The sequence below is a fragment of the Acomys russatus genome, chromosome 19 (assembly GCF_903995435.1).
Source record: "Acomys russatus chromosome 19, mAcoRus1.1, whole genome shotgun sequence".
NCBI lineage: Eukaryota > Metazoa > Chordata > Mammalia > Rodentia > Muridae > Acomys > Acomys russatus.
Genome location: NC_067155.1, coordinates 3388197 through 3414447, shown reverse-complemented (window position 1 = coordinate 3414447; position 26251 = coordinate 3388197). Strand labels below are relative to the sequence as shown.

The following is a 26251-nucleotide window of genomic DNA, read 5'->3' as shown; positions in this document are numbered from 1 at the left end:
GCAGCCTTGACTGTCCTGGACTCGCTTTGTAGACCAGGCTGGCCTCGAACTCACAGCCTCTGCCTCCCGAGTGAAACGTTTGGTTTCCTAGCGCAGCACCTGGTGTGCCTCCAACTCACTGAGTGGCCAAGAGTGGTTGTGAATTCCCAACCCTCCTGCTTCTGCCTCCCAAGCACCATCTGGCCCAGCCTGTGCCTCAGACTTGCCTGTTGTTCCTCACCGTCTAGTGACGTCTAACGTTTTTCTCCTTCCCTCCCCGCGAACAGCATAACAAGTGTGCCACTTACTCTGTGGGGATGCAGAAAACCTACTCCATGATCTGCCTGTCCATGGATGGTGACAATAAAACTGACAAAGCCAAGAAGATCTCGAAAAAGCTCTCCTTTTTGAGCTGGGGCACCAGTAAGAACAGACAGAAGTCTGCCAGCACACTGTGCCTCCCCGAGGTTGGTCTGACAAGACCTCAACCCAAAAAGAAGCTTCCGACCCCTTTCAGCCTCCTCAACTCGGACAGCTCTCTGTACTGAAGGGAGGCAGCCGAACAGGTCACCCTGCAGCTGGCAGCTGTCTAAACACCTGTGCCATGATGGGACTGCTGCAGCTGACACCTGTCATCTGAACATCTGTGCCATGATGGGACTGCTGCAGCTGACACCTGTCGACTGAACACCTGTGCCATGATGGGACTGCTGCAGCTGACACCTGTCATCTGAACACCTGTGCCATGATGGGACTGCTGCAGCTGACAACTGTCGTCTGAACACCTGTGCCATGATGGGACTGCTGCAGCTGACAACTGTCGTCTAAACACCTAGGCCATGATGGGACTGCTGCAGCTGACAACTATCATCTAAACACCTGGGCCATGGTGGGACTGCTGCAGCTGACAGCTGTCATCTGAACACCTGGGCCATGATGGGACTGCTGCAGCTGACAGCTGTCGTCTGAACACCTGGGCCATGATGGGACTGCTCTCCAACCCCATCTTCTCAGGATGTAAACTTGTGTCTGCTATGCTTAGGAGAATGAGAAGAAACCTCTGGAAATTGGTGGGAAACCCAGCTGCATGGAGATTTTTCACACAGCTGGAGTTATTTATTCTATACAGTAGGGCATGGAAGAGCCTGGCTGCATTGATGGCTGGTTTTTGTTTCGTTTTCTGAGATGAGTTTTCTTTGCGTAGCCCCAGCTGTCCTAGAACTTGAGCTATAGACCAGGCTGGCCTGGAACTCACAGAGATCCGCCTGCCTCTGCCTCTCTAAAGGCATGCTCCACCACCACCCAGATGCTATGGCCTTTTTGTTGTTTGTGTATTTTTAGGTATGAGTATTCTAACTCCATGTACACCTGCAGGCCAGAAGAGGGCATCGGATCCCTTTAGACATCGAGATGGCTGTGAGCCACCATGTAGCTGCTGGAATTGAACTCAGGTCCTCTGGAAGAGCAACCAGTGCTCTAAACTGCTGAGACATGTTTTTAATGGCTGCGGTTATGATACTCAGGCACTGTGAGAGATGAATTGGAGCCACCTACCTGGGTACTATTTCTAAGGGTCTAGATTTGGATAATTGTGATGTCTTAACCTCGAGTTCAATGACCTTGAATGGAGTCCGGTTAGAGGTGTTACTAAAAACCAGGCTGCTCAACGGATCTCTAAGTCCGAGGCCAGCCTGGTCTACAGAGTAAATTCCAGGACAGCCGGGGCTACACAGAGACCCTGTCTCAAACAGACAAATGAAAACAAAGAACCCAAACAGGCTGCTTTATCTACTTGGGAATTCTTGAGATGAAAAATGGGAGCCCCTTACATCGTTCCTACATAAATTGAATGTTATTTCCCAGAGAAAGTCTAGTGCCAATTCCGCCCAGACTTCCTCCAGGCTGGCTTTCCCCCCAGTTATGTCACACTGACCAGTTGCTAACAGGCAGCAGTGTTAGGAGATACTGTCTACAGGGTAGATAATATGCTGTTTGATACTCAAAACGTTGCTCTTTTGGTCTAAAGTAGGAGGTGTGTAACTATGTATTTTAAAAGTCTTGGTTTAAACAGTAGTTTTGCAGCTTACAAAGTAAAGACGTAAACTTACTGGAAGTTGAAACCTCTACTTGACTTTTTAAGATGTATCTAACTACCGACTTGACTTTGGGGCTGTAGGTTGGATGACACTGTGACTGTTTTTTTTTTTCCAGAGTCACGGTTGACATAGTTTAAGTGGTGTGCTTAAAGATATAGCCTGAAGGTCTTAATTTGAAAAGTAACAAGGATTTGAATTATTTTTCTATTGTGCAATATCCTGAGAAAGCAAATGCCTTAAGGAAAGCGTGCCCACTATCCCTGGGGCTGTGTTTGTAAAAATATTTAAATAAATAGTCATGTTAATTGAGTTAATACATTTTTTTTGTTTGTTGTCTTTATTTCATCGTAATTACTTTGTCCACATCATCTAAGGCACAAAGTGCATTTACTGTATTGAGGAGGAAGGGAGGATGAAGGCAGAGGCGTGTTTCCATGGCAGCGGCAGCTCTAGAGCACTGGCACCTGCCGTGTGCAGACCTGAGCTGCTGTGGCCCTGGCGCAGGGAGAGGGCGGCTCCCAGCACAGGGCTAGATCCTCACATCTGCCACCTGGAACCTCCCACGAGGCCAGATGCAGGGCAAGGTGCCTAGTACACATCTGCTGCCGCAGAGAAGCAATCTCTGGCGCTCTTTGGTGATCCCCACGGGATCCTTTTCTTCTTAGCAGGAAGTGGGCAGTGCTACCGGCAGCCCCCCAGGCCCACAGGGTGACCACATCAGTCCTCTCCACGCCTTTAGCTCCTTGCCACCGAGAGGAGAGCTTGTTTGCCTCCTTTTTAAATAGGAAAGGGAGCCGCTGAGGTCAAAATGAGGAAAGGTCAGCTGCGAGGCTGCTGCTGTTGGCGGGTGAAGAAAGCGTGGATCTGCTGCGCTGCTGCGCGCCCCACGACCTCCTCCAGGTCGTGGACCGAAGCGTTACTCAGTTGCTGGATGCTCAGAAACTTCTGGAGCAGAAGCGGGGCCTTGACCTTTCCGACCCCTGGGATCTGCTGCACAGTGTGAACGAGGGGCAGCTCGGAGAGCGTAGAGCGCTTCTTCCTGAGGAAAGGGTTCTTGCTGGGCTCTCTGGTTTGTTCTTGAACCTGAATGGGAAAATTAAAGGAAAAGCACATGATCGCCCTCTGGTGGACAGGTAGTTTCTGTAATTAAAAAAAAAGTGTATGTGTGGTTTATGTATGTATGTACACATACACGCACTGCAGTGCACTTATACATGCCTGAGGCGGGCGGGCGGGCAGAGGTTTATGTTGGGTGTCTTCTTCTGTTTGCTTTATATTTTCTGAGGCGGAGTCTCTTACTAAACACTCACTTAGCTGGCTTGAGAGGCCAGTGAGCTCCAAGGCTCTTAGTGCCTCTACCTCCCCAGCACCCCCACACCCCCGCTGGCTTCTACATGAGCTCAGGATCCTGATGTGTGTGTGATCAGTGCTTTATGTACTGTGTCATTCCCTCAGCCCCTTAAGACAGCTTTTCCATCTAGTTTAGTTTATGAGTTTTCATATGCCAGAAATACAAATGCTTAGATGGCAGTGAAATTATTTAAGTACAGACTGTGCAAAGGAAAAGGACTCATAGAAACTGACTTTTTGGAATATTTAGATTAAACTAGTGAAAAACCTGAAGAATTTACATACTTATGATCTATTCAGAATTAGTTCAGGACAGGAGGGGTGGTATGTATCTTCAATCCCAGCACACTGGACAGGCAGAGGCAGGCGGATCTCTGGGTTGAGAGCCAGTCTGGTCTACAAAGCGGGTTTCAGGACAGCCAGGGGTAGAAAGACCCTGTCTCAAGAAAACTAACCCTTCATAACACTGTTTCCTGGGAAAACAGAGTACAGCATAGCACCTGTTAGACTCCCAGCACGCAGGGAGCATTGCAAGTTTGAAGTCAGCCTGGGCTACACAGTAGTTCCAAGCCACCCTGGGCGACATAGTGAGACTGATATCAAAAGGCTACCAACCTCCCTAGGAAGGTGTAACAAGCAAACAAACGGAAAACTCAGGACCAGAGCAAAGCAAAGGAAGCCAGTGACATTTGTTTTAGCATGTGTGTGGATTCACATAGGAATACATGTTTGTATGCATATGGGGTTTTTGTTTTTCGAGACAGGGTCTCTCTGTGTAGCCCTGGCTGTCCTGGACTCCCTTTGTAGACCAGGCTGGCCTCGAACTCACGGCGATCCGCCTGCCTCTGCCTCCTGAGGTTGGTATGCATATGAAGACCAGGGGTCAGCCTTGCATGCTCTTCTTCAGGCTCCATGCACCTTGTGGGTTAAAGCAGGGTCTCTCCTTGGCCTGTAGCTGGCTGGCTGGGCGAGGCTGGCTGGCCAGCAAGCCACAGGCATCTACCCATCTCTCCGCAGGGGTGAAATTACAAGTTTGTGCATGGGTGTGTAAGTGTGTGTGAAACTCAGGTCTTCATACCTGTACGGCAAGTGTTTTAACCACCGAGCCAACCCCCAGCCTCAAGCTGTTTTATTTATTTATTATTTTTGTTTTTAGGTTTGTTTGTTCTTGTTTTTTTAAAAAAAAAAATAAATAAATGCAAATACACCTATCCACAGAGGTACTGAGGCGCAGCTTGGCATGGTGTCACAAATGCTTTTGATCCAAGAACTAAGAAAGTAGAAGCAGTTGGGTCACGGGTTCAAGGCCTGTCTGGGCTACACAAGGCCCTAGTGGGGTAAAGTGTGTGTGTGTGTGTGTGTGTGTGTGTGTGTGCGTGTGTGTGTGTGGTGGGGGGTGGGGCGACACACACACACACACAAAAACAAGAAATGCTGATGCTTAAACAATGGCATGTGATGGTGGCGCACGCCTTTAATCCCAGCACTCGGGAGGCAGAGGCAGGCGGATCGCTGTGAGTCCAAGGCCAGCCTGGTCTACAAAGTGAGTCCAGGACAGTCAAGGCTACACAGAGAAACCCTGTCTCGAAAAACAAAACAAAACAAAAAACAAACAAAAAAAAACAATGGCATGTGAGAGTGAGGCAGAGCAGCTGCCAGGCGCCATTTGTCCAAGTGCAGGATGACAATGCCGATGGCGTCAGTGCAGCCAGGAGCCCAAAATCAGAGCTCCGACTTGTCCCCTTTGTTACATTCTTGTAAAAGTCATAAGCAAAAAAGTCCCCAGAAACGAGACGGAGGTGTCACTCGGGTGGTAGAGTGTTGCACACAGGAAGTCCTGGGCTCAGCCTTCAGCACTGCCTAAAGCCCAGTGTGGTGAAACACCTGTGATCTCAGCTACAGGAGACCCTGTGTCAGAAATTACTTCAAAGCCAGGTGTGGCATCACAAGCCTGTAATCCCAGCACTGGGGAGGCAGGTGGATCGCTGTGAGTTTGAGCCAGCCTGGTCTACAGAGTGAGTCCAGCACAGCCAGGACTACACAGAGAAATCTTGTCTTGGGAGAGGAAAAAAAAAACATTATTTTGAGAACCCAACATCACTACAATAAAGGCAGTTTGAAGGGAGGGGGCTGGGATCAAGCTGTAAAGTGATTAGATTTTTTTAAAACCACCAAAAAAAAAAAAAAAAAAAAAAAACAATAAAAGCAGCTTTGGTAAGTAAGGGTCTGAGAGAAACTGAGAACCTTCTGGACTGGCTATTGTAAAGTGGGAATGTGGCACTTACCAACTGGAAGATGAGGCAGGATGCTTCCGACTGGTCCGCCACCGGAAGCAACACCATCCCGAGTTCTAGCACCGTGAACTTCTGGACTGCCGGGAAGTACTGTTCACTTATCTTTGTTTTTTCCACGATGACAATCCCTTGAAGGTGTCCAGACTTTGAAAGGAAGGAGTAAGATTTGGTACCACAAGTCCTTTTAAAGTTCAGAAAGTTGTGTCGCGCAGTGCTTGGGGTGGCTAGCGAGATGGGTGATGGAGATGCTAGATGTTACACTTCGGCATCTCTGACTCACTACTTACGTTTCTAAGAAGAACAAGTCTCTTTCTGTAGCCATGTCCAGCCACCAGATCTGCTTCAGTGATATAGAGAATGCAAGATTTGCTGGACAGGTAAAAGTCTGCTGGTGCCAGACCCTCCTCAAAAACAAGTCTAACTTTCCCTGAAAATACAGACAAGAAAATGAGTTTTTAGAGATTCCATATAATAAGGTAGCAACGGTTAGAATGTGTTTTTTGTTTATATGAAGACTCACTTTAAAAATGTGTGTGTGAGCAGCTGGGCATGGTGGCGCACGCCTTTAATCCCAGCACTCGGGAGGCAGAGGCAGGCGGATCGCTGTGAGTTCAAGGCCAGCCTGGTTTACAAATCGAGTCCAGGACAGTCAAGGCTACACAGAGAAAACCCTGTCTCGAAAAACCAAAAAAAAAAAAAAAAAAGTGTGTGTGTGCAGGTACCCTGAGGGGCCAGTAGAGGGCAACAAATCCTCTGGAGTTGGAATTACAGCAGTAATGAGCAGCCCAATGGGGGTGCTGGGTATCAGCCATCTCTAGAATCCCTTTTTATATATTTGTTTATTTGGTCCCCCACCCACCCAAGATAGGGTTTCTCTGTGTAGATTTGTCTGTCCTGGACTCCCTTTCTAGACCAGGATGGCCTCGAACTCACAGATATCCTCCCGCCTCTGCCTCCTGGAGTGCTGGGATTACAGGCATGCACAACTGCACCCAGCTTTGACACCCTTTTAAAATTGTTTTACCTTTGCCGGGCGGTGATGGAGCACACCTTTAATCCCAGCACTTGGGAGGCAGAGGCAGGCGGATCACTATGAGTTCGAGGCCAGCCTGGTCTACAAAGTGAGTCCAGGACAGCCAAGGCTACACAGAGAAACCTTGTCTCAAAAAAAGAAATTGTTTTACTTTTAATTATGTGTAGGGGAGGGTATGTGTGCACATGAATGCAAGTGGCCACAGAAGCCTGAGGTTGCCAGATCATCCCCGACTCCCACTCCCGCTTGATGTGGGTGCCGGGAATCGAACTCGGCTCCTCAAGAAGAGCTGCATGTGCTTTTAACCACTGAATCATCTCTCCAGTCTCCTTTTATTTTACTCTATGTGATTATTTTAAGACAGGTTCTCATAATCTAAACTGGCCTTGAACTTGCTACATAGCCCAGGCTGGTCTCCAACTCAGCAATTCTCCTGCCTCAGTGTCTTGGAGTCCTGGTATTACAAAGGAACATCACCATACCCATAATCCCCGCCCCCCTTTTTTTAATGTATTGGGAGAAAGGAGTACGATAGAAGGCAGCCGACTGACCTTGCATCTCCTGAGCCAGCTGGGACCCGCGCCATTTTTCACTAGCCACAATATGTCCCAGTGGCACGTGGACAGGGCCTGCACCATCAGGGGGGTTCCTTTCCATCCGTGGTTTTGGTTTAAGAAGGAAAATACAAGACCTCGCTAGAGCAGGCGCTGTTGCACACGGTTCTACACGAAGTCCGGACCCTTTTGGCAGGATCGGTAGTGTGGCTTTTCAGGTATTGAACTACTTCAACCAAAGTCTAAAATCAAGGAATTTGCTTATTTAAAAAAAAAAAAGCAAGACTGGGTCTTACTATCAAGCGTGGCTCCGTATGATAATTGGCTAGTAGCGCAGGCTGGGCTTGAACTCATCCTCCCAAGTGCTGGAATGACAGCCGGGCGCCACCACACCGGGCAAAACCCAGGAGATGCCTGTCTTAGAGGCTCCGTCCCTCTTTTTAAGCACCTCCCTGAGATCTGGTGTCCTAACAGGTCGCTTACGGTGGCTTCCCTGTTCGGTCCCTGTCGGAGGCTGTAGCCGCAGGGAAGCTCTCTGTGCCGGGATCTAGAACCTCCGTGGACAAGAAGCGGAGGCCACGCCACTTCCGGGTTCTCAAAGCCCGGCCAGCCCCTTTTAGAAATCTGCCCGCCCTATTCAGCGTCCTATAGGCTGAAATGTGAAAGAGTGACGTCTAAGGTGGCCAATAACAGAAAGGGAAGCCTCAGCCAGCTTCCTCACTGGCTGGAATTTGAATGACGCCTTGCCTGGTTGTCAAGAGCAACGGGTGGCAATAAAGTTGACTCTGATTGGTCGAGGCTGAGAACAGAGCCAATACGAGACCTGCTTGTTGTGAAGTCGGTGGGTCCGCGGGAGCTGGGCTGTGGGGGAGCTGTCTGTAGAGGCTGCGGGCCTCTCTCTGCCAGCCAGTCCAACCCCGGGCGCCTCAGCCCGCAGCCCGCAGCCGGGATGCTCCTCAGCTTCCGCAGGAACCGCCGGAGCCAGTTCGTGAGTAGCTCCAGGCCGCCACGTGCGGCTTCTGAGGCCCTGATGTGGGAGCGAGGCGGCGGCGCTCCCGGGGACCATTCAGTTCCAGAAGCCCTGACTTCGTGTTCCAAAGAATCCTTCCTCTCCAGAGTCCGCCCCAGACAGGAATCACTGCCTCCCAGTCAGAAGTCTCCCCTTGGTCGGGAGTTCACTCCTGTCTTGCTCAAAACTGCTCCCTGAGCCGGACGTCCCTGCAGGGAAGTCATTCGTGGTTCCTCCCCGCACCCCGCACCCTTCACCACATCCCCGCTTTAGCAGGTCCAGCGAGTCTGCCCTCCAGATCTTACCTTTAGGCTATTCCCATCCTATCCTCGGTTTCTGTCTACCTGGACTGCTTCCTTATCGGAACTTTCTTAGGGTCTCTGTTTTCACCTCCGAGGTCCCCCGAGATTTGCTATGTACAGAGAGCAATGGCCGGGACTTTTAAAACTGCAGATCTGATCGTGCCACTGCCTTTAGTAGAACCCACTGCCCGCCCGATACCACACACTGACTCGCCAGACACACTGGCATTTTGTTCTTGTTCCTTCTGCCTGGGTGTGTCCTTGCAGATCTTAAGGCCACTGTGTCGCTATGTGACATGTATTGCCTTCCTAATCCATCCTCTGATCCCCTGCTGTTTTCTCTTCTTCCTCCTCCTCCTCCTCCTCCTCCTCCTCTTCCTCCTCTTCTGTTTGCTTTTGAAACAGGGTCTTACTATGTAGCTCAGGAAACTCCCCACAATCCTCTTGCCCCTGCCTCCTGAGTGCTGAGGTTATAGGCTTACACCATCTTGGCTTCTTATTTTTTCTAGGATCTTGACTCCACTAATCTATAGACACACACACACACACACACACACACACACACACACACACACACACCCTTTCCTCTCACTACAGCCTGTTAATCATGCCAACTATATTTTGTGGTGCTAGGGATAATATAGCACACACCTTTCATCTCAGCGCTCTGGGGGCAGGGACAGGCAGACCTCTGTGAGGTCAAGGCCAGCCTGGACTACACAGTGAGCTCCAAACTAGTCAAAGCTACACAGTGAGACCCTGTCTCAAGGAGGGGAAAAGTAACTCTTTCCTTGTCGGACACCAGGCAAACATTCTGTCACTGAGTTATATCCTCACTGCAATAACTTTATAAAAGAGGATTTATTTTTTTAGTTATGTGTAAGTGTCTTGAGTGTGAGTTTGTGCACTTTGCGTGTGGGTGCCTGTGGAAGCCAAAGACGTTGGGTTCCCTGGAGCTGCAGTTACAGGCAGTTGTGAGTCTCCCAATGGTGCTGGTGGGAACTGGACTCAGAGCTCTGGAGGAGTAGCGCACGCTCATCACCACAGGGCTGTTTCTCCAGCTCCCAGAAATAACCTCAAGGGATCCGCCAACCCCACATGTCCCCTTTTCCTGGTATAAGTCGTGTGCCATGAGTGTTTTGTCAGCTCTCTTGTTCACGTTGCTCCCTTTCCAGTGTACAAGCAGTGGCCATCTTTGAAGACCCATTCTTAATGCCTCTGTGACATTTCCTTACTGGTCTCAAAACCTGAAGGGCCAAACTGGGAAGTGGTGGCACACGCCTTTCATCCCAGCACGCAGGAGGCAGAGGCAGGCAGATCGCTGTGAGATTGAGGCCAGTCTAGTCTACAAAGTGAGCCTAGGACAGCCAAGGCTACACAGAGAGACCCTGTCTCGAAAAACAAAACAAAACAAAACAAAAAATACCTGAAAGGCTGGAGGGGTGGCTCAGTGGTTCAGAGCACTTGTTTTTGCAGAGGACCCTGGTTCAACTTCTAGCACCCACATGGTGGTACACAGCCATCCAAAATGCCATGTGTAGGAGATCTGATGTCCTTTGACCTTACAGGACAGGGTGTGTGGTGTACATACATGTATGAAGACAAAGCATTCACACACATAAATCTTAAAAAAAAGAAAGAAAGAAAGAAAGAAAAACAAAAACAAAAATCCCTGAAGGAACCCTTCTCTTCCTGGGCCACTTTGCTTTCTCTTGTCCCCTGCCATTTCTCCTGTGTTCTGTAACAACTGCACGGACGTTTCGTTTCCCGCTCTACGCTGCGGCTGAAGACAGAGCGTCTTCGTTGTCCTCATGGCACCCTGCCTCTAGTAGGTGTGAGTGAGGGGCTGACACCCAGAAAACAAAGACTGGACAGGGTTCAGGCACTTCAGAGGGACCCTTCGCACAGTTATGTAAAGTGGCGTGGGGCTCCCCGCCTGAGGTTCAACATAAGGAGGAGCTTGTTTCTTTTACTATACATCTTTGTGACAGGCCACCTGGAGTCAGGATGCTCAGCGCTAGTGGCCAGGGTTGATAAAATTAGAAAGGGCCCCCCCCCATTGGGACAGTGCTGCATTGGAAGCCTGAAAAGCAATGGCCAGCATATTAATTACTTTTCTTGTTGCCTATGACCTGACAAGAAGCAACTTATGGGATGGGAGTAGAGCTTTATTTGGGCTCAGGGTTTTGAGGGGACATGGTTCATCATAGTGGGGAAGGCGTGGCAGTGGGTGGCTCTACAGTGGCGGGAGTGTGGAGTGGATGATTACTCACAGCTCAGCAGACCAGGGAGCTGAGAATGAAGAAGGCTGGTGCTCAGCGTTTCTCCTCTTTCCTGCTTTCTTCAATCTGAGTCCCCATTCCAAGCTCCACCCCCCACCTCCCACCCCCCCCCCCACTCCCCACCACCCTGTGAGTTGGTTCTCTTTATATTTAGGGTAGGTTACCCTAATTCTCTGGGAAAGCCCTCACACAGACACCTAAAGGTGTACCTCGTAAGGCTCTAGGTGCTGATCAACCCAGTTAAGTCAACAGTGGAAATCAGTCAGGAAAGCTGCTATATGTGAGATGACTGTCTCGATGGGCAGCCATGATGCCGTGCCCCAGTGTGTGTGCCTCACCAGTCAGAATTGGGAACCGCAGGGCAGGAGAGGGACTCTTGGTAGGACTGGAGCCCTGATGTGGCTTCAGCTTGGGAGGTGATGGTGGGACAGGGACCCAGGTGACCTCCTCCCCCCAGTGACCCGCCCTGGGTTTCATCTGTGCAGAGTCACATCATCCATGGCTTCCTCCCAGCGGCCAGCATCGCTCCCAAGCCAGCTGTGCCGCGCACACCTCCTCCCCGAAGCCCCAACCCATCTCCAGAGAGACCCAGGTGAGTCTTAAGACCAGCAGCACCGAGGGGCACCGCCGCCCCTGACCGTCAAGTACTGAGCCCTGGAACTGACCACAGTGGCCAAGAGGGCACAAGCTGGAGGGCTAGCCTCACACCCTTTGCAGGATCTCCCGCAGTTCCGCAGTCCACTCAGTCTGACTTCTCTGAGGCATGCTGGATTTGCTTGGAGTTTGTCTCCTTCAGTGTGGGAACTCAGCGCTCAGGGTTGGATGCAGCTGGAGCTTATTAAAACTTCCCTGTCTTCCTGGGAGTGGAAGCCAGGGCCCTGCACATACTAAACATGTGCTGGCATCTCAGCTATGTGTCCCTTTGGGTTAGTAGTGCTTTCAGGAGACTCACACAACGTTTTCTTTTCAGACACAATTCTGCCTTTTACAGAACTGGGCTGGAGAGGTGGCTCAGCAGTTAAGAGCACTGGCTGCTCTTCCAAAAATCCTGAGTTCAATTCCCAGCAACCACATAGTAGCTCACAACCATCTATACTGGGATCTGATTCCCTCTTTTATCATGCAGGTGTACATGTGATAGAGCACTCATATACACAAAAGAAATAAATCTTAAAACAAAAAACAAAACAAAACAAAAAACTGCTTTGTGTTAAAAGGAACATATTCCCTGCCAGGACCTGGTGTTCCTAACCCCCTAGGTCCATGTACCAGACAGTCAACTTTTTTCATTCCTGGGACCACTGCTTATGTCTGCTAAGATTTTAGACACTGTAAAACTTTAGACTTAAGCCGGGCGTGGTGGCGCACACCTTTAATCCCAGCACTCGGGAGGCAGAGGCAGGTGGATCGCTGTGAGTTCGAGGCCAGACTGCTCTACAAAGTGAGTCCAGGACGGCCAAGGCTACACAGAGGAAACCCTGTCTCAAAAAACCAAAAAAAAAAAAAAAAAAAAAAACCAAAAAACTTTAGACTTGCTTGGTTTTTATAGGGTCTTGCTTTGTAGCCCACGCTGGCCTTGCATTCAAAGCAGTCCTCCTGCCTCAGCCTCCCAAGAGCTAAGTTTATAATTATGAGCTACCATGCCTAGCTAGTCTGATTTCTTTCTTTCTTTTTTTTTTTTATTGTTGTCATTCTTTAAACTATTGTCTATAGCCGGTAGTGGTGGCGCACGCCTTTAATCCCAGCACCAGAAAGGCAGAGGCAGGTGGATCTCTGTGAGTTCGAGGCCAGCCTGGTCTACAGACCAAGTTCTAGGACAGCCAGGGGCTACACAGAGAAGAAAAACAAGAAAAAATATTTATAAACTGTGTGTACATGCCTGTGTATGCATGTGGGCATGAGTGTGTGTGTGAGTGTGCGTGCATGCGTGCTTATTTGTACTTGGATGTGAGTGCCTTTGGAATCCAGAAGAGGACACTGGGTCCTCCGGAGCTAGTGTTACAGGTAGTTGTGAACCCCTCATTCTAGGTGCTGGGACCCAAATTCAGATCCTCTGCCAGAGCAGGACGCTTTCTTCAACCCCCGAGCCATTTCTGCAGGCCACTGATAGCCTGATTTTAATCCGTAAGCTACGTCGATGTGGTCACTAGCCATCAGTAAGAACTAACTCCACTTCAGAGTGCCCCTGCCTCTTCCATCTTCTTTGGACCTGGTCTATCCTGTGCATTTGACTAGAGCATAAACTCTGAAGGGCTGGGATGGGCTTGGTGATCGAGTGTTCGCCCAGCATACGTGAGCTCCTGGAGTCTCTTCCTACCACTGGAGGAGGAAGAACCAAGCTGCTTGAGGGACCACGGGCAGAAGGCATCCTAAGTTGCCAGGCATGGTGGCTCACACCTTTAATGCCAGCACTCGGGAGGCAGAGGCACGCGGATTCCTGTGAGTTCGAGGCTAGCCCGGTCTACAAAGTGAGTCCAGGACAGCCATGACTACACAGAGAAACCCTGTCTCAAAAAACTTAAAAAAAAAAGCCATCCTAAGTAAAGAGTTAAAGGTCTCAGGTCTGTGAACGAGGGCAAGCTGAAAAATAGGGATCGGGAACACAGTAGTACTTGGGGTGTGCATTGGTGGTTCTTCAGTGTGTGCATGTGTGGTATGTGGTTTATCTACATGTGAGCGTGCAGGTTGCTGGGTAATGTCGTCCTCTGTTGTTCTTAGTCTTTCTGATTGGAGACAGCTCACTCACTGAGTTGGAAGCTCGCCTTGTAGGTAGACTAGCCAGCTGGCTAGCACTGGAAATACAGGCGGGTGTTTTAATTGACTGATGTGTCTTTTCATCATTACAAATTGTGTGTGTGTGTGTGTGTGTGTGTGTTTAAAACAGGATCTCACTATATAGCCCAGCCTTGTCTAGCGCTCACCATATAGACTAGGCTGGCCTACAACTCCCAAAAATCCACCTGCCCCCCCAAGTGCTGAGATCAAAGATGTTTGCAACCACACCCGGCTCAAGACTTCCTGTATGTCACTCTTTCATTCTGATCTTCCATTTTAATAAGAACACTATTTGAAAATAGGCTTTGATGCCGACTATGTAGATTGGCAACCTTGTGTCACATCTTATGGACTAACTCAGCACTTCTTATCCTGTGGGTCATGACTTCTTTGGGGGTCACATATGAGATATCCTGTGTCATATCAGATATTTATGTTACAACTCAGAACAGTAGAAAAATTACAGTTATGAAGTAGCAATGAAATAATTTTATGGTTGGAGGTCGCCACAACCAGAGGAACTGTATTAAAGGTCACAGCATTAAAAGGCTGAGAATTACTGGGCTAGATAAAGTTTTTACAAATCATTTAATTGCTAGAAAGATGGAGTGCATAAATCTGATTCGTACAATCAATGTGAGCATTAAGTGGGGATATTGATGGGCCTCATGGTCTGTGGGCAAGCTGTCGCAGTCATCAGTAGCTCCAGTGGACACGGTTAACTCATCACTTCAGCCTGCGGCTTGCACGTCCATTGTTGAGGCATCTGTGGGGTGCTTCTGTCCCCAGGTCTGCTCTGGCCGCGGCCATCCTGGCAACCACGCTGACGGGACAGACAGTCGCCATTCCCCAGCCTCGCCAGAGATCCCGGTCTGAGAGTGACGCCTCCTGCATGGAAAAGGACAGCTTCATCGAGCCCTATGCCACCACTTCAGAGCTGAGGCTACGGTAGGGACATGTTACGGCTTTGCATCCTCGAGTGGCCACAGAGGCGGCTCAGCACGGCCACTGCGTGTGGGCAGGTGGCAGTGGGAGTCACCTAGGTTTCATCACTGGTGTCTAGGAGGCACTGCCAGGGATGCTGGTTGTTCCTTTATTTTTCTGAGACACGGTCTTTCTGTATAGACCAGGATGGCCTTGGACTATACTTGTCACACTTTAGGCTCCCAGTAGCCGGGATTACAGCGGTGTGCAGTGGGGTTTTACATTCCTAGCTTGTGCCTGTGGTCTAGCCTGCCTTAGAAGTTGGGGCATGAAGATCATTTGAACCTGGGAATTCAGGCCTGACCTGGACAACGTAGCTGGGCCAGTATCAAATTGAAAGAGAAAGGGGGAAGAAAAAAATCTTGACTCCATTTGGATATAGCTAGTTTTTTTGTTTTTTGTTTTTTTCTAAGAATTATATTTTGGCTGAATTGAACTAAAAATAATAAAGTTCGCTGGAAAGAAAAAGGATAGAAAGAAAAAGAAAGAAAAGGATAGAAAACCATCAAAGGAGGAATACTAGTCCAAGTGAGGGCCGGCTTAGCCCTGCTGTGTTTTAAAGCACAGTGCAAAAGCAACAATACTAGCGTGAGACTGCTCGGTTCAGTGGTGCGAATATACTGGGCGGCCCTGAGATAGACCAGGGAGAAGGAAGGGCTTTGGCACATGACTGACAGTATTTGAAAAAACAACTCAGCGTTGAGCCTTGTCTACACCACAGTCAGTTCCTATGGGATGAAAGGATTGGTCCAGGCACTCACATGTGTAAGACCATGAACTCAGTGCCCACTCATCTGCCCAGTACTTCTAAGCTAGGCATTTAGAGGGTAAAATAAATTGATTTTTGTGTGTGTGTGTGTGTGGGTTGGAGTGGGGCCCGGGAATTGTGTCATCTGTAATGGAAGTCGAAGGGCCCGGAGTTCAAGGCTATCCTTGGCTGTATAGTAAATTTTAGGGTAGCTTGGGGCTGAGTGAGATACTGTCTCAAAACAAAAACAAAACAACAAAGGTTGTTTTTCAGTTCCAGGGGATCAATCCTGGGTCCTTCTACATGCTAGGCAAAAGCTGTGCCCTGAGCTATGCCCACAGCCAAACATTGTCTTCTTCTTTTTTTTTTTTTTTTTTTCCTTGTTCCTAATTCTTTTTTTTTTTTTTTAATTTTTTATTAATTTATTCTTGTTACATCTCAATGGTTATCCCATCCCTTGTATCCTCCCATTCCTCCCTCCCTCCCATTTTCCCCTTACTCCCCTTCCCTATGACTGTACCTGAGTGGGACCTCCTTCCCCTGTATATGCTCATAGGGTATCAAGTCTCTTCTTGGTAACATTGTCTTCTTTTAATCAGCTGTCTTAGATTGGCTTTTATAGCTGGGAAGAGACACCGTGACCACAGCAACTCTTATCAAAGAGAGCATTTAATTCAGAGCTGGCTTGCAGTTTCAGAGGTTTAGTCCGCTGTCGTCATGGTGGGAAGCATGGCAGCGTGCAGGCAGACATGGTGCTGGAGACTCTGCGTCTCCATCTGAAGGCAGCCAGGGGGAGACTGGGTGTGTTTCACACTGGGTGCTGCTTAAGCATTTAAGACCTGAAAGCCCCGCCTCCACAGTGACATGCTTCTGCTAACAAGGCCACGCCTCCTAATAGCGGCACTCCCTTTGGCCAAGCATTCAAACACATGAATCTATGGGGCCTTACCTATTCAGACTGCCACATCATCCATATGTTAAAAAGAGACACATGGTCTACCGTGCAAAATGCTGACCGGGTGGTGTTGTAGCCGCAAGTTTTCTTCCTTACGTCCCAGCTCCTGAAATAATGACCCTGAGAATTTATTATTTATGAATAAATGCCTAGGTCATAAGCTTTGGCTCCTACCACAACTAACCATTCTAGGTGTGCCACATGGCTGGTTAGCTCTCCTCAGTGTCATGTGTCCTTCCTTCTCAGAATCCTCTGGCAAATCTCCCACCTGTCTTTTCCCAGAGTTCACATCTCTCTGCCGGGAACTCCCACCTCCTATTTCCTGCCTCAGCTAATAGGCTGTTAGCTTTTTATTGGCAAGAGATTCCTTCTACATTGATGCCTTTGCTCCCAACACACAGGAGGCAGAGGCAGACCAGACTGATCTACATGACACATTCCAATCCAGCCAGGGCTACTTAGTGAGACTCTAGCCCCCAAAACAAGCAAGGGCAGGAGACGGTGGCTCGGCAGATAAGAGTACAGCATGCAGCAGGTACTGCTCTTGCAGAAGACTGAGTTTGGGGCTGGAGAGATGGCTCAGTGGTTAAGAACACCACCTGTTCTTCCAAAGGTCCTGAGTTCAATTCCTGGCAACCACATGGTGGGTCACAACCATCAATAATGTAACCTGATGCCCTCTTCTGGCCTGCAGGTGTACAAGCAGAAAACACTGTATACATAATAATAAATACATCTTTAAAAAAGAAAAAAAGGGGAAAAAAAAAAAAAGAAGACTGAGTTTGGTTCCCAGCGCCTGCGTTCAGCGGTCCACAACCACCTATAGCTCCTGTTCCAGGAGGATCTGATGCCTCTGGCCTCCACGGGCACAGCATTGACCTACACACACATACACGTAACTAAACAAATAGATAACGCTTTACTAATAGCAGATGTGGAGAGATGGCTCAGAGGTTAAGAGCATTGTCTACTATCCCAGAAGACCCAGGTTCAGCTCCCAGCACTCAGGTTAGACCACTCCCAGCCTCCTTCACCTCCAGCTCCAGGGGAATCCAGCAGCAGCTGGCCTCTGCTGACAGCTGTAGTCACATTGATAGACATGTGCAAGTAAATCTTTTTAAAAATACTAATCACAAAAAATAAGTAAAAAAATAAATAAAAGGGACTGGAGAGATGGCTCAGTGGTTAAGAGCACTGCCTGCTCTTCCAAAGGACCCGGGCTCAATTCCCAGCAACCACATGGCCTCTCACAACTGTCTGTAATTCCAAGATCTGACACCCTCACACTAACATACATAAATTAAAATTAGATTAAAAAAATAAATAAATAAAAATACTAATCACAAGATGAGTTGTGCACGCATAGAACATGAGTGTGCAGACAAGTATGAAGGCATGCTTAGAGGGCCAGGGGCCAGGGGCTGTCATCCTTCAGTTTCCGTGTGTTTTACTATTATAATACTTCTTTGGCACAGACTTGGAGATGTGTAGAGCAGCTTGGTAGGGTGGGGTGTGCCAGTATCCCCAACACTTGGGAGACTGAGGCAGGAAGATTATGGCCCAAAGTGAGATCTGGTTTGTTTGTTTTACTCATTTACGACCTAACCAGGCAAAGCTGGCAGAATGAGCCAAGAAGAACTTCATTACCGTCTTTTGAGACGATGGGCTACGGGGAGGATGAGGATGCCGAAACACAGGCGTCCACCAGCTGCAGGGAGTCAGAGTCCAGCGCCTGGAAGGATGTGGGAGATGGCAGACATGCTGCCTATGCTGTGCCTCACAGGAAGCAGGTGACCTCCACATTACCCTCGGTAAAATGCCCAGAGCACATGAGCTCTGTGCTGATTCCACTGTGTGCGTTCACCCTGCGTGCCCAGCCTGTAGTGATTGGATGGAGGAAAGCTTCAACTTCTTGATCTACCCTTTGTAGTCAGGTCCTTCAAAGGCAGAGATAAACGTCTTTATGGGGTTTGTGAGAACCTTTTTTGCTGTGTATATGTGTGTGGTGTGCTTGTGTGTATATGCGTATGTGTGTGTGGTGTGCTTGCATGTGTATATGTGTGTGTGCTGTGGTCGCATGCATGTGTATGTGGTATGCTTGCATGTGTGTGTGCTCTTGTTGTTGGATTCTTTTGATATAGCCCTGCAGCCTTGAGCTGGTTGGTTTGAAACTCACTCTGTAGACCAGGCTGCCCTTAAACTTACAGAAATCCTCCTGCCTCAGCCTCCTGAGTGCTGGGGTTAAAGGCATGCACCACTTCAACTGGCCTCTTCCATTTTCTTGTCCAGATTTTCCCCCTCGGTGGCTCCCTTCACGGCGTTGCACCTCACGACCGCGTGCCGCATTTGGGGAGGCTTGTGTCCACATGGCGAGAGGGGTCAGGAGACTCGCGTGTAGCCTGTGCTTTATCGGGTCACTCAGTGCTGGTGGCACAGCCATGTCCCTTAGTCACACACCGGCACTGCAGCTTTTTTCCTTTCATCAGGCTTTCTGCTCTTGCTTTTGTCTGACAGTCGTTTCTCAGTTTCCAACGTAATGTGCGTGGAGACGAAGAATGCACTCATTCAAATGTACTTGATTTTTTTTTTAATGAATGTTTTTTTTTTTTTTATTTTTATTTTATTTATTGCGCATGAGTGCTTTACAGAAGAGGGCAGCAGATCTCATTATAGATGGTTGTGAGCCACCATGTGGTTGCTGGGAATTGAACTCAGGACCTCTGGAAGAGCAGGTGGCACTCTTAACCACTGAGCCATCTCTCCAGCCCCACGTACTTGATTTTGAAATCATACCTAAATATTCATTTTCCTCTGATAACATTTCTTTTTTAGGTGTATTTATTTTATGTGTATGAGTGTTTTGCGTTTAAGTATGTTCACCAGTGCATGCCTGGTGCCCAGGGAGGTCAGAAGAGGGCGTCAGATCCTCTGGCACTGGAGTTACAGATGGTTGTGAGCCACCATGTGGGTGCTGGGAACTGAACCCAGGTCCTCTGCAAGAGCAACCAGTGCAGCCAGGCGCACACTTTTAATCCCAGTACTCGGGAGGCAGAGGCAGGTGGATTGCTGTGAGTTCGAGGCCAGCCTGGTCTACAGAGTGATTCCAGGACAGCCAAGGCTACACAGAGAAACCCTGTCTTGAAAAACAAACAAAAAAAGAATAGTGCCAAAAGAAGCGTTCAGTGACTTCTGTGTCCTCTGATGCGCACATGGATGTGTACTGCGGCATGGTGTGTGTGTGTGTGTGTGTACTGCGGCATGGTGTATGTGTGTTTACTGCGGCATGGTGTGTGTGTGTGTGTGTGTACTGCAGCATGGTGTGTGTGTGTGTGTGTGTGTGTGAGTGTGTGTGTACTACAGCATGGTGTGTGTGTACTGCGGCGGCATGGTGTGTGTGTGTGTGTGTGTGTGTACTGCAGCATGATGTGTGTGTACTGCAGCATGGTGTGTGTGTGTACTGCAGCATGGTGTGTGTGTGTGTGTTCCACCGTAGAACTAGATCTGCCGGACAGTCTCCCAGTGACGCCATTGGCATTTCCTTATCAGTTCTACAGTGAGTGGCTGACTGTGCCTTCAGGTTTACTAAGGCTGTTCATTCCTGGGAGATAAAAAGCAAGAAGTCACATTGTTTCTCCTGCTCTGAGATAAGAGGACATTAGGAGCTCTGTGGGCCACTCACCCTCAACCAAGTCACCTGAGAGCCGTGTGCACAGAGCCTCTAGCTGCAGTGGCCTTAGCTCCTGGCTCTGAAATGTCCTTCGTGTGATCATCTTGCTGGTGGCTCCTCCCACCTTCCTGCCAGCCACAGGGGCATACTTCCCTTGGTTAGGCCATGCTGAGCCCAAGCAAGTTTTTGCTGAAGAATCATGTGCGCAAGGCGGGTGCACCTGAGGGCGTGGGTGCTAGTGTGCCCACAGGATGCCCTTCACCGTTCTTCCTCTTGGCCAGCTACCCTGCGCTCCTGCCTTCCAGAGCCCTGCCAGTGGGGGTGCCTCTAAGGGACAGCTTTGTAGCCCTGCCACCATGCCTAGTTCCTACGTAAGTGGTGGTCACGCAGTGAGAGGCAGTTCCATTTCATCAGGAAATGACACCAACGGTGGAGTCACATAATGACCATGATGGTCCTCAGCCCTAGACAGTTGCCCAGGTGAAGTGTCTCCCAGGATGGCCGGCACTTCTTGTCACACATTGACTTTCATAATGCGGAGCCAATGCTGAGCGCTGTCCCGAGCAAGTGACAGGCAGCCCTTCCCTGAGCTGGTCCCTGCAGGCATGTGGGAGGCAGGCCATCCAGTCAGATGGGAAGTGAAGCTCCCTGCATTGCTGTTGACTTCCCACCCAGGCTTTTCAGGAGGGTCTGTGGTTTCTTCCTGCCACAGCATATTTCAGCCCCTTTCAGTGTGGCAGCTATAGGGGTTGTGTGAAGTAAGACAGTTGAATTGTTAGGAGGATGTATACAGCTAATGCATAACTGTGCGCTTGTTCCTTTCTTCATAACCAAAAGGTCCTGTCATCTCAAAAGATGGTGACAGGGAATGATGCTTCTGAACAAGACGGACTTTCAGACTCCTCCTCCTCCTCCTCCTTCTCCACACCACAGCACACTCGGAAAGGTAAGAAGAGAGTTAAATGTGAGCATTTTGGGTTACCGATTCTGGGCCGTCACACCTCTGCCCTAGGGCTGAGATTCTGAGGAGAAAAGCACTTACAATTCATTCTCCCTACAAACTGATTGATTGTCTGGATGTGAGGTTGCCTTGACCACAGTAGATGCTCACTTAGCACCCTCGTTATCTGGGCAGAGGAACTCAGGCAGTGACTGTGTATGTATGTGTGCCTTTCCCTCTGCCCCTTGTCACCGTGCTAGCGGCCATCAGCGAAGGGCTTGTGGGATGCACAAATGTACAGATGTTTCTGGCATGATTCTAGAAATGCACACCAGCTGTTTTGCCAGGACAGGCGACATAGTGACACAAAGACCAGGAGAAGGAAGGCAGTTGCATCTGCCAGTAGAGAAAGTAGCCGGGAGATACAGCTGCAAACAGGGCTGGGGGTCACCATGTGCCTGATGCATGCAGGTGGTCCAGGCTGTTGCACAGCTTCTGTCTGAAAGCAACTGGTTCAGAGCTATTGCTAGTGGAGCTGGGGATGCAGTTGGCTAAAGTGCCTACCTAGAATCCATGAAGCCCAGGGCTAGAGCTGTGTGTAGCGCCACATAGCCGGATAGCCGGAACCCCAGCATTTGGGAGCTGGAGGCAAGGGAGGAATTCAAGGTCATCTTTGGTTCCATAGAGTGTTCAGGGTCAGCCTGGGCTACATGAGACCCTGTCTTAAAAACAACAGAACTCAACTGTTAAAACTGAGCGAGCCCTTCAGCGATGATGGTTCAAGTCCTGGGAGTCTGACTGAGTTGGGAAGTAGGCTTAGCATGCTGTGTGCATTAAACTTCATGGTAGGTTCTCTGAGCCCTGTAGGGCTTTTGTACTTTCTGTTCTGCTGTTCAGTGAGTTGTCTGTACTCTCCAGATCAGTGTGGGCAGTTAGAAGCAGCCGAGGTTTCCAGCTTGCCTCTAGAGAGAATTGTCAGTCTTCCTAGGGTACCACACAAGGACAAGGCCCCTGCCAGGTCTGTTTCCAGCCGCATGGCTGAGGCAGTTTGCAGTGTTTATGGCTGTATTGCCTGTGGCTGTCCTCCGCTGGCAGGGACATGTAAGTGGGGAGGCAGGGGAGAGCAGAGCGCAGAGTGGGAGCACAGGCTCTCAGGCTCCCTGAGGGGTTTGACTGTGGTTCTGGGAGGTGGGGGTGGGAGGATGGGGGGAGCCAGTGCAGGGACTCAGGAATGAATGAGTCAGAGAGAGATGGCCAGTCAGATCAGGCTGCATCCTTGTCTTAGGACCTACTCCATGCTTGGGGACCAGGCAGGTCTCTCAGTTTATGAGGGTACTTGTCTACTGTGTTAACTTTCTGATGCTTTTAAAACTTTGTGTTTCTCTTTTTAAAACAGATGATAAACGCTCTGTTCTGAATCTAGAGGTAAGCTTATTTTCAAGAATTCCTATTTTTAAAAAGTAGACATTACACTATAATTTGTCTCTTGTTTTTTTTTTTTTTTTTCTTTATTTTATTTTCAAAACATGTGACTTCTGTCTCTGACTCTGTACTGTGAATCCACATGTTCAATTTCCCTGGCTTCCTTGAATGGAAACCAGCTTAATCTTGATTTATGGTCTTTTATTTCATAATAACATACGCATGTTAAGAGATCCTAATAGTTCTTCCCTGGTGCCCCGCTTCATTGAATAACCCAGTCATGGCGAGGTGTTGGGAGGGAGGGGCACTGAGATGGATTACTGGGGACTCGGAGGTTTGTTAGAATTGTTAATGCCATGGGCAGACAGGCAGGCAGGCAGACAGGAACAACAGAGCTCTACTGAGGCCTAAGCAACTGAGGCAGACAGCATGCCAGGGCCTTCAGAGTGAGCAATCTGGGGAGTCAGAGCCCACACAGCAAAAGTAGGGTCTCCTTTTCATACCTTTCTAAGGATGGGGAGGGGTCAAGCGCAGCCTGCAGCCACGCTCTCCCATCCCCAGGCAGGAAGCAGGGAAAGGGCCCACAGCAGGATATGTGGTCCTCTCCACTCTGATGTGAACTCACTTCCCAGGTGAGAACTTCTGGGATGCCGTGACCTGTGTCTCAGTAGGGAGGCTCCCGAGAGAGACGAGCCAGAGGCATCTGGAAGAGTTCAGAGCAGAGAGAGGAAGTAGTAGACTGGACCTGGCCGTGAGAGGAGAGAGAGGTGGGGAAACAAGACATAAGACAGAGAGCGAGCCCAGAGAGTGTGAGCCCAGCTGTGAGACCAAGAGGAGGCCAGCTGGACCAGCAGGGTAGCTGGGGGGAGGGGAGCTCCTGAGCTGGGGAAGTGTAAGGTAGTGGGGAGGTGAGAAGAGGCCAGCATGTGCATAGGGATGCTGTGGGCACCACGGTGGTAAAGGAATGGCGCCTTTGGTAGAGGGGAGCCAGCCTCACAAGTTCCTGAGGAATGCTGGCCGTTTGTCTAATCACCAGAATCTGGGGAAGTGGAGTCTCCTTTGCACCTGATACCTAGCCCTCACTTAATACTCCTAAAACTGGAGGGAGTGCTGCCTTCCAGAGTTTAGTAATGAAAGATAAGAAGTCACTTCCATGACTCCTACACAGTGATGGGCAGTTTCAACTACCAAGTTGCAAGCACGGACATAAATCGCCACTGAAGTTTCTCCTCTTAGGAATTTAAAAGTTAAACATTTCTCACTAGATATGGTGGTTCACACCCAGATTCCCACAGCTGGGATTCATCTCAGCAGGACAGCATGCCTGGTGGGAAAGCTAATGGCTATTAGCATATAGGCAGCCCTTACCCCAGCCGGCCTCAGGTTGCTTAGCAACATCTGACACCACACCTGCTGCTGCCAGGTGCACTTTGCTCTCCCGCCTCCCTGAGTCTGGGGAGTCCCTCCTTGCCCCATCTCTCCCTCCCACTCTCCCAGGTTCCTTCCAGTTGCACTCCCACTGTCTTGTCTATTTCTCTCTCTCTGCATACCAGATCTGTGGCGTGGCATCCTCTATAATTTTTCAATTACAACAACAGCAGCTCCCAGCGTTCTTTCGCGTGGGAGTTTCCCCGCTGGGAGGCAAGCACGAGCTCTTTTCTGAGCAGGTAGAGCCCTGCTTGGCTGTGGTCACCAGGCTCTCTCATCATGTACCATGCTTTATTTCCAAAGTGAAGACACAGGCACTGAACACGCTGGCTAAAGCAGAAGACAGCTGGCGGAGGGCCCTCCAGCGGGGCTGCCTCCAGGTGTATGTGGTTCATTTGTAAGAAAACAGTGGGGGCTCAACTCCAGGTGCTAAAGAAAGGTCCTCAGGAGCCAAGGCAAGCTCCACCTTCTACCTGAGCCCTCACTCAGTGCCAGTTCACTGTGGGGGACGCCCACACTCTCACACTCTGCCTTTTCCTCCTCAGGATGAGAAACCACTGCGTGAAAAGCCACCTCCCTCCCCAGGTACTGGCCTCTTGGAGTTCACCATGATGGACATGCTTCGTGTCTGCAGAGTACCTAGCGTAGTCTCACCTGACGCAAAGTTTGCAACTCCCAGTCAAGGCTCTGGCAGCTGCCTCTGTGCCTGGGCTTGGGAAGGTCTTAATCCCTGAGTATTAGTGGGTGAAGGGTGGGCCTGTGGGGAGAGCTCAGGACCTGGGGTGAGGAGGGTGGGCCTGTGGGGTATGCAGAGTCCTTGGGTGGGGAGGTGGCCCCATGGGATGTGCTTGAGGCCTGGGTGTGGTTATGTATAAACAAGGGTTTAGCTTGAGGGCTGTGCTTTGCGAGGCTGCCTTCCCCTGGGCACCCAGTCTTTTCAGACACCAGGCACATGGCCCTCAGCATAACGTGAAGTAGTTGTTCCCGGGCTTTTGGAATACAGTGTCAAGGGTTCTTGACGTGAAGTGGTGACTTGACGCCGGCTTCCTCTGTGCCCGTCAGATGTAGGCCGTAGGGTACATCAGAGGCATACGGAAGGAGCCCAAGAAAAGGCTGAGGAGTTAAGACAAGAAACTGCGCAGCTACAGGCCGCAAACCAAGCTCTCAGCCTTGAACTGAGTGCAATGAGACAAGCAATGAAGGACTTACAGCTGAAGCTCAAGAGGGTGGAAAAGGACAACAGGAGGCTGAAGGAGGGAGAAAAGCCATCCCCTCAGGAAGGTGCGGCCCCCGTGCCATTACGAAGGGAAGGTCAGGACTCCACTCACATTTTTGTTTTAAAGACCAGCACTCGGGAGGCAGAGGCAGGTGGATCGCTGTGAGTTTGAGGCCAGCCTGGTCTACAAAGTGAGTCCAGGACAGCCAAGGCTACACAGAGAGACCCTGTCTCAAAAAAACAAACAAAAAAAAACCACCCCCCCAAAAATTTATTTACTATTTATACATTATTCTGCCTGCATGTACATCTGCAGGCCAGAAGAGGGCACCAGATCTCATTGTAGATGAGATCATAGATGTGGTTGCTGGGAATTGAACTCAGGACCTTTGGAAGAACAGCCAGTGCGCTTATCCTCTGAGCCATCTCTCCAGCCCCCACTCACTGTCATTTCCTGAGTCTGTTTCCTGCTGTGTATCAGTGCGTATGTGGATATATTTATGTTGTAATGTTTAAGACTACATCAGGGCCCTTATGCCTTTTGACTTTATCTGTTGCATCACTTTTGCTAAATGTCATAACTTATCTATATAAATTGCTATAGACAGTTCACTACAAAAGACTGCAGTAGCTTGTGTGACTGGAACGAAAGGCTGACTAGTGGCTTACAGAACGTCTTGATGACCAGGATCCGGTTGACTGCGGTGTAATATTAAGTTGCTGTTCTTCAGCAGTCACAGCTGACTTACTTTACCTAAGGAAGCAAGGCCAAGGCCTGGTGGATGAAAACGAGGGGCTGAGAATGATCGTCCATCGTTTGAACGTAGAACTCAGTCGCTACCAAACAAAATTCCGACATTTGTCTGAGGAAGAGGTAATGTTTTCCACTCTAAAAAAAGTTTGTTTTGTCACCACTGTTTACTGTTGAATTGATTTCTGGTTCTTGAGATGTTCTTGGTAGTTCACACCTTTTCTTTTCTTTTTTGGTAGTTCATGCCTTTAATCCTCACACTTGGGTGACAGAGGCAGGTTGATTTCTGTGAGTTTTAGACTAGCCTGGTCTACATAGTGATACTTCATCTCCAAAAAGAAAAAAGTTGTTACAATCAGAAAGCATACAGACATATACACACACACACACACAGCTGACACACGTGCACACAGCCTGTCAACCCAGTACTTAGCAGGCTAAGGCAGAGGAGTCTTGAAGTCTTGAG

The 26251-nt window shown here is 49.4% G+C and overlaps 3 protein-coding genes across 3 annotated transcripts in view; 2 read left to right on the top strand and 1 right to left on the bottom strand.

Moving 5' to 3' along the window:
- Rhpn2 (rhophilin Rho GTPase binding protein 2) overlaps nt 1–613 on the top strand; it is a 56026-nt gene extending 55413 nt beyond the window's left edge. The window contains exon 15 of the mRNA XM_051162190.1: nt 267–613. Coding sequence (XP_051018147.1) covers nt 267–527 — 261 coding nt within the window. The 3' untranslated portion in view covers nt 528–613. The remainder of the gene's footprint in view (nt 1–266) is intronic.
- Nucleotides 614–2894: 2281 nt separating this feature from the next.
- Nucleotides 2895–7518, bottom strand: Faap24 (FA core complex associated protein 24). Its single transcript, XM_051161896.1, has 4 exons — nt 7304–7518; nt 6007–6146; nt 5711–5863; nt 2895–3158 (listed from the first exon to the last, which is right to left on the bottom strand). The coding sequence occupies exons 1-4, from the start codon at nt 7407–7409 to the stop codon at nt 2895–2897; spliced, it is 663 nt and encodes a 220-aa protein (XP_051017853.1). The 5' UTR covers nt 7410–7518.
- Nucleotides 7519–8177: 659 nt separating this feature from the next.
- The window catches only part of Cep89 (centrosomal protein 89), a 43982-nt gene continuing 25908 nt past the window's right edge, over nt 8178–26251 (top strand). The window contains exons 1-9 of the mRNA XM_051162189.1: nt 8178–8294; nt 11385–11491; nt 14464–14622; nt 17971–18151; nt 20866–20974; nt 22365–22393; nt 24364–24403; nt 24881–25099; nt 25766–25908. Of these exons, the coding sequence (XP_051018146.1) occupies nt 8256–8294; nt 11385–11491; nt 14464–14622; nt 17971–18151; nt 20866–20974; nt 22365–22393; nt 24364–24403; nt 24881–25099; nt 25766–25908 (1026 nt within the window). The 5' untranslated portion in view covers nt 8178–8255. The remainder of the gene's footprint in view (nt 8295–11384; nt 11492–14463; nt 14623–17970; nt 18152–20865; nt 20975–22364; nt 22394–24363; nt 24404–24880; nt 25100–25765; nt 25909–26251) is intronic.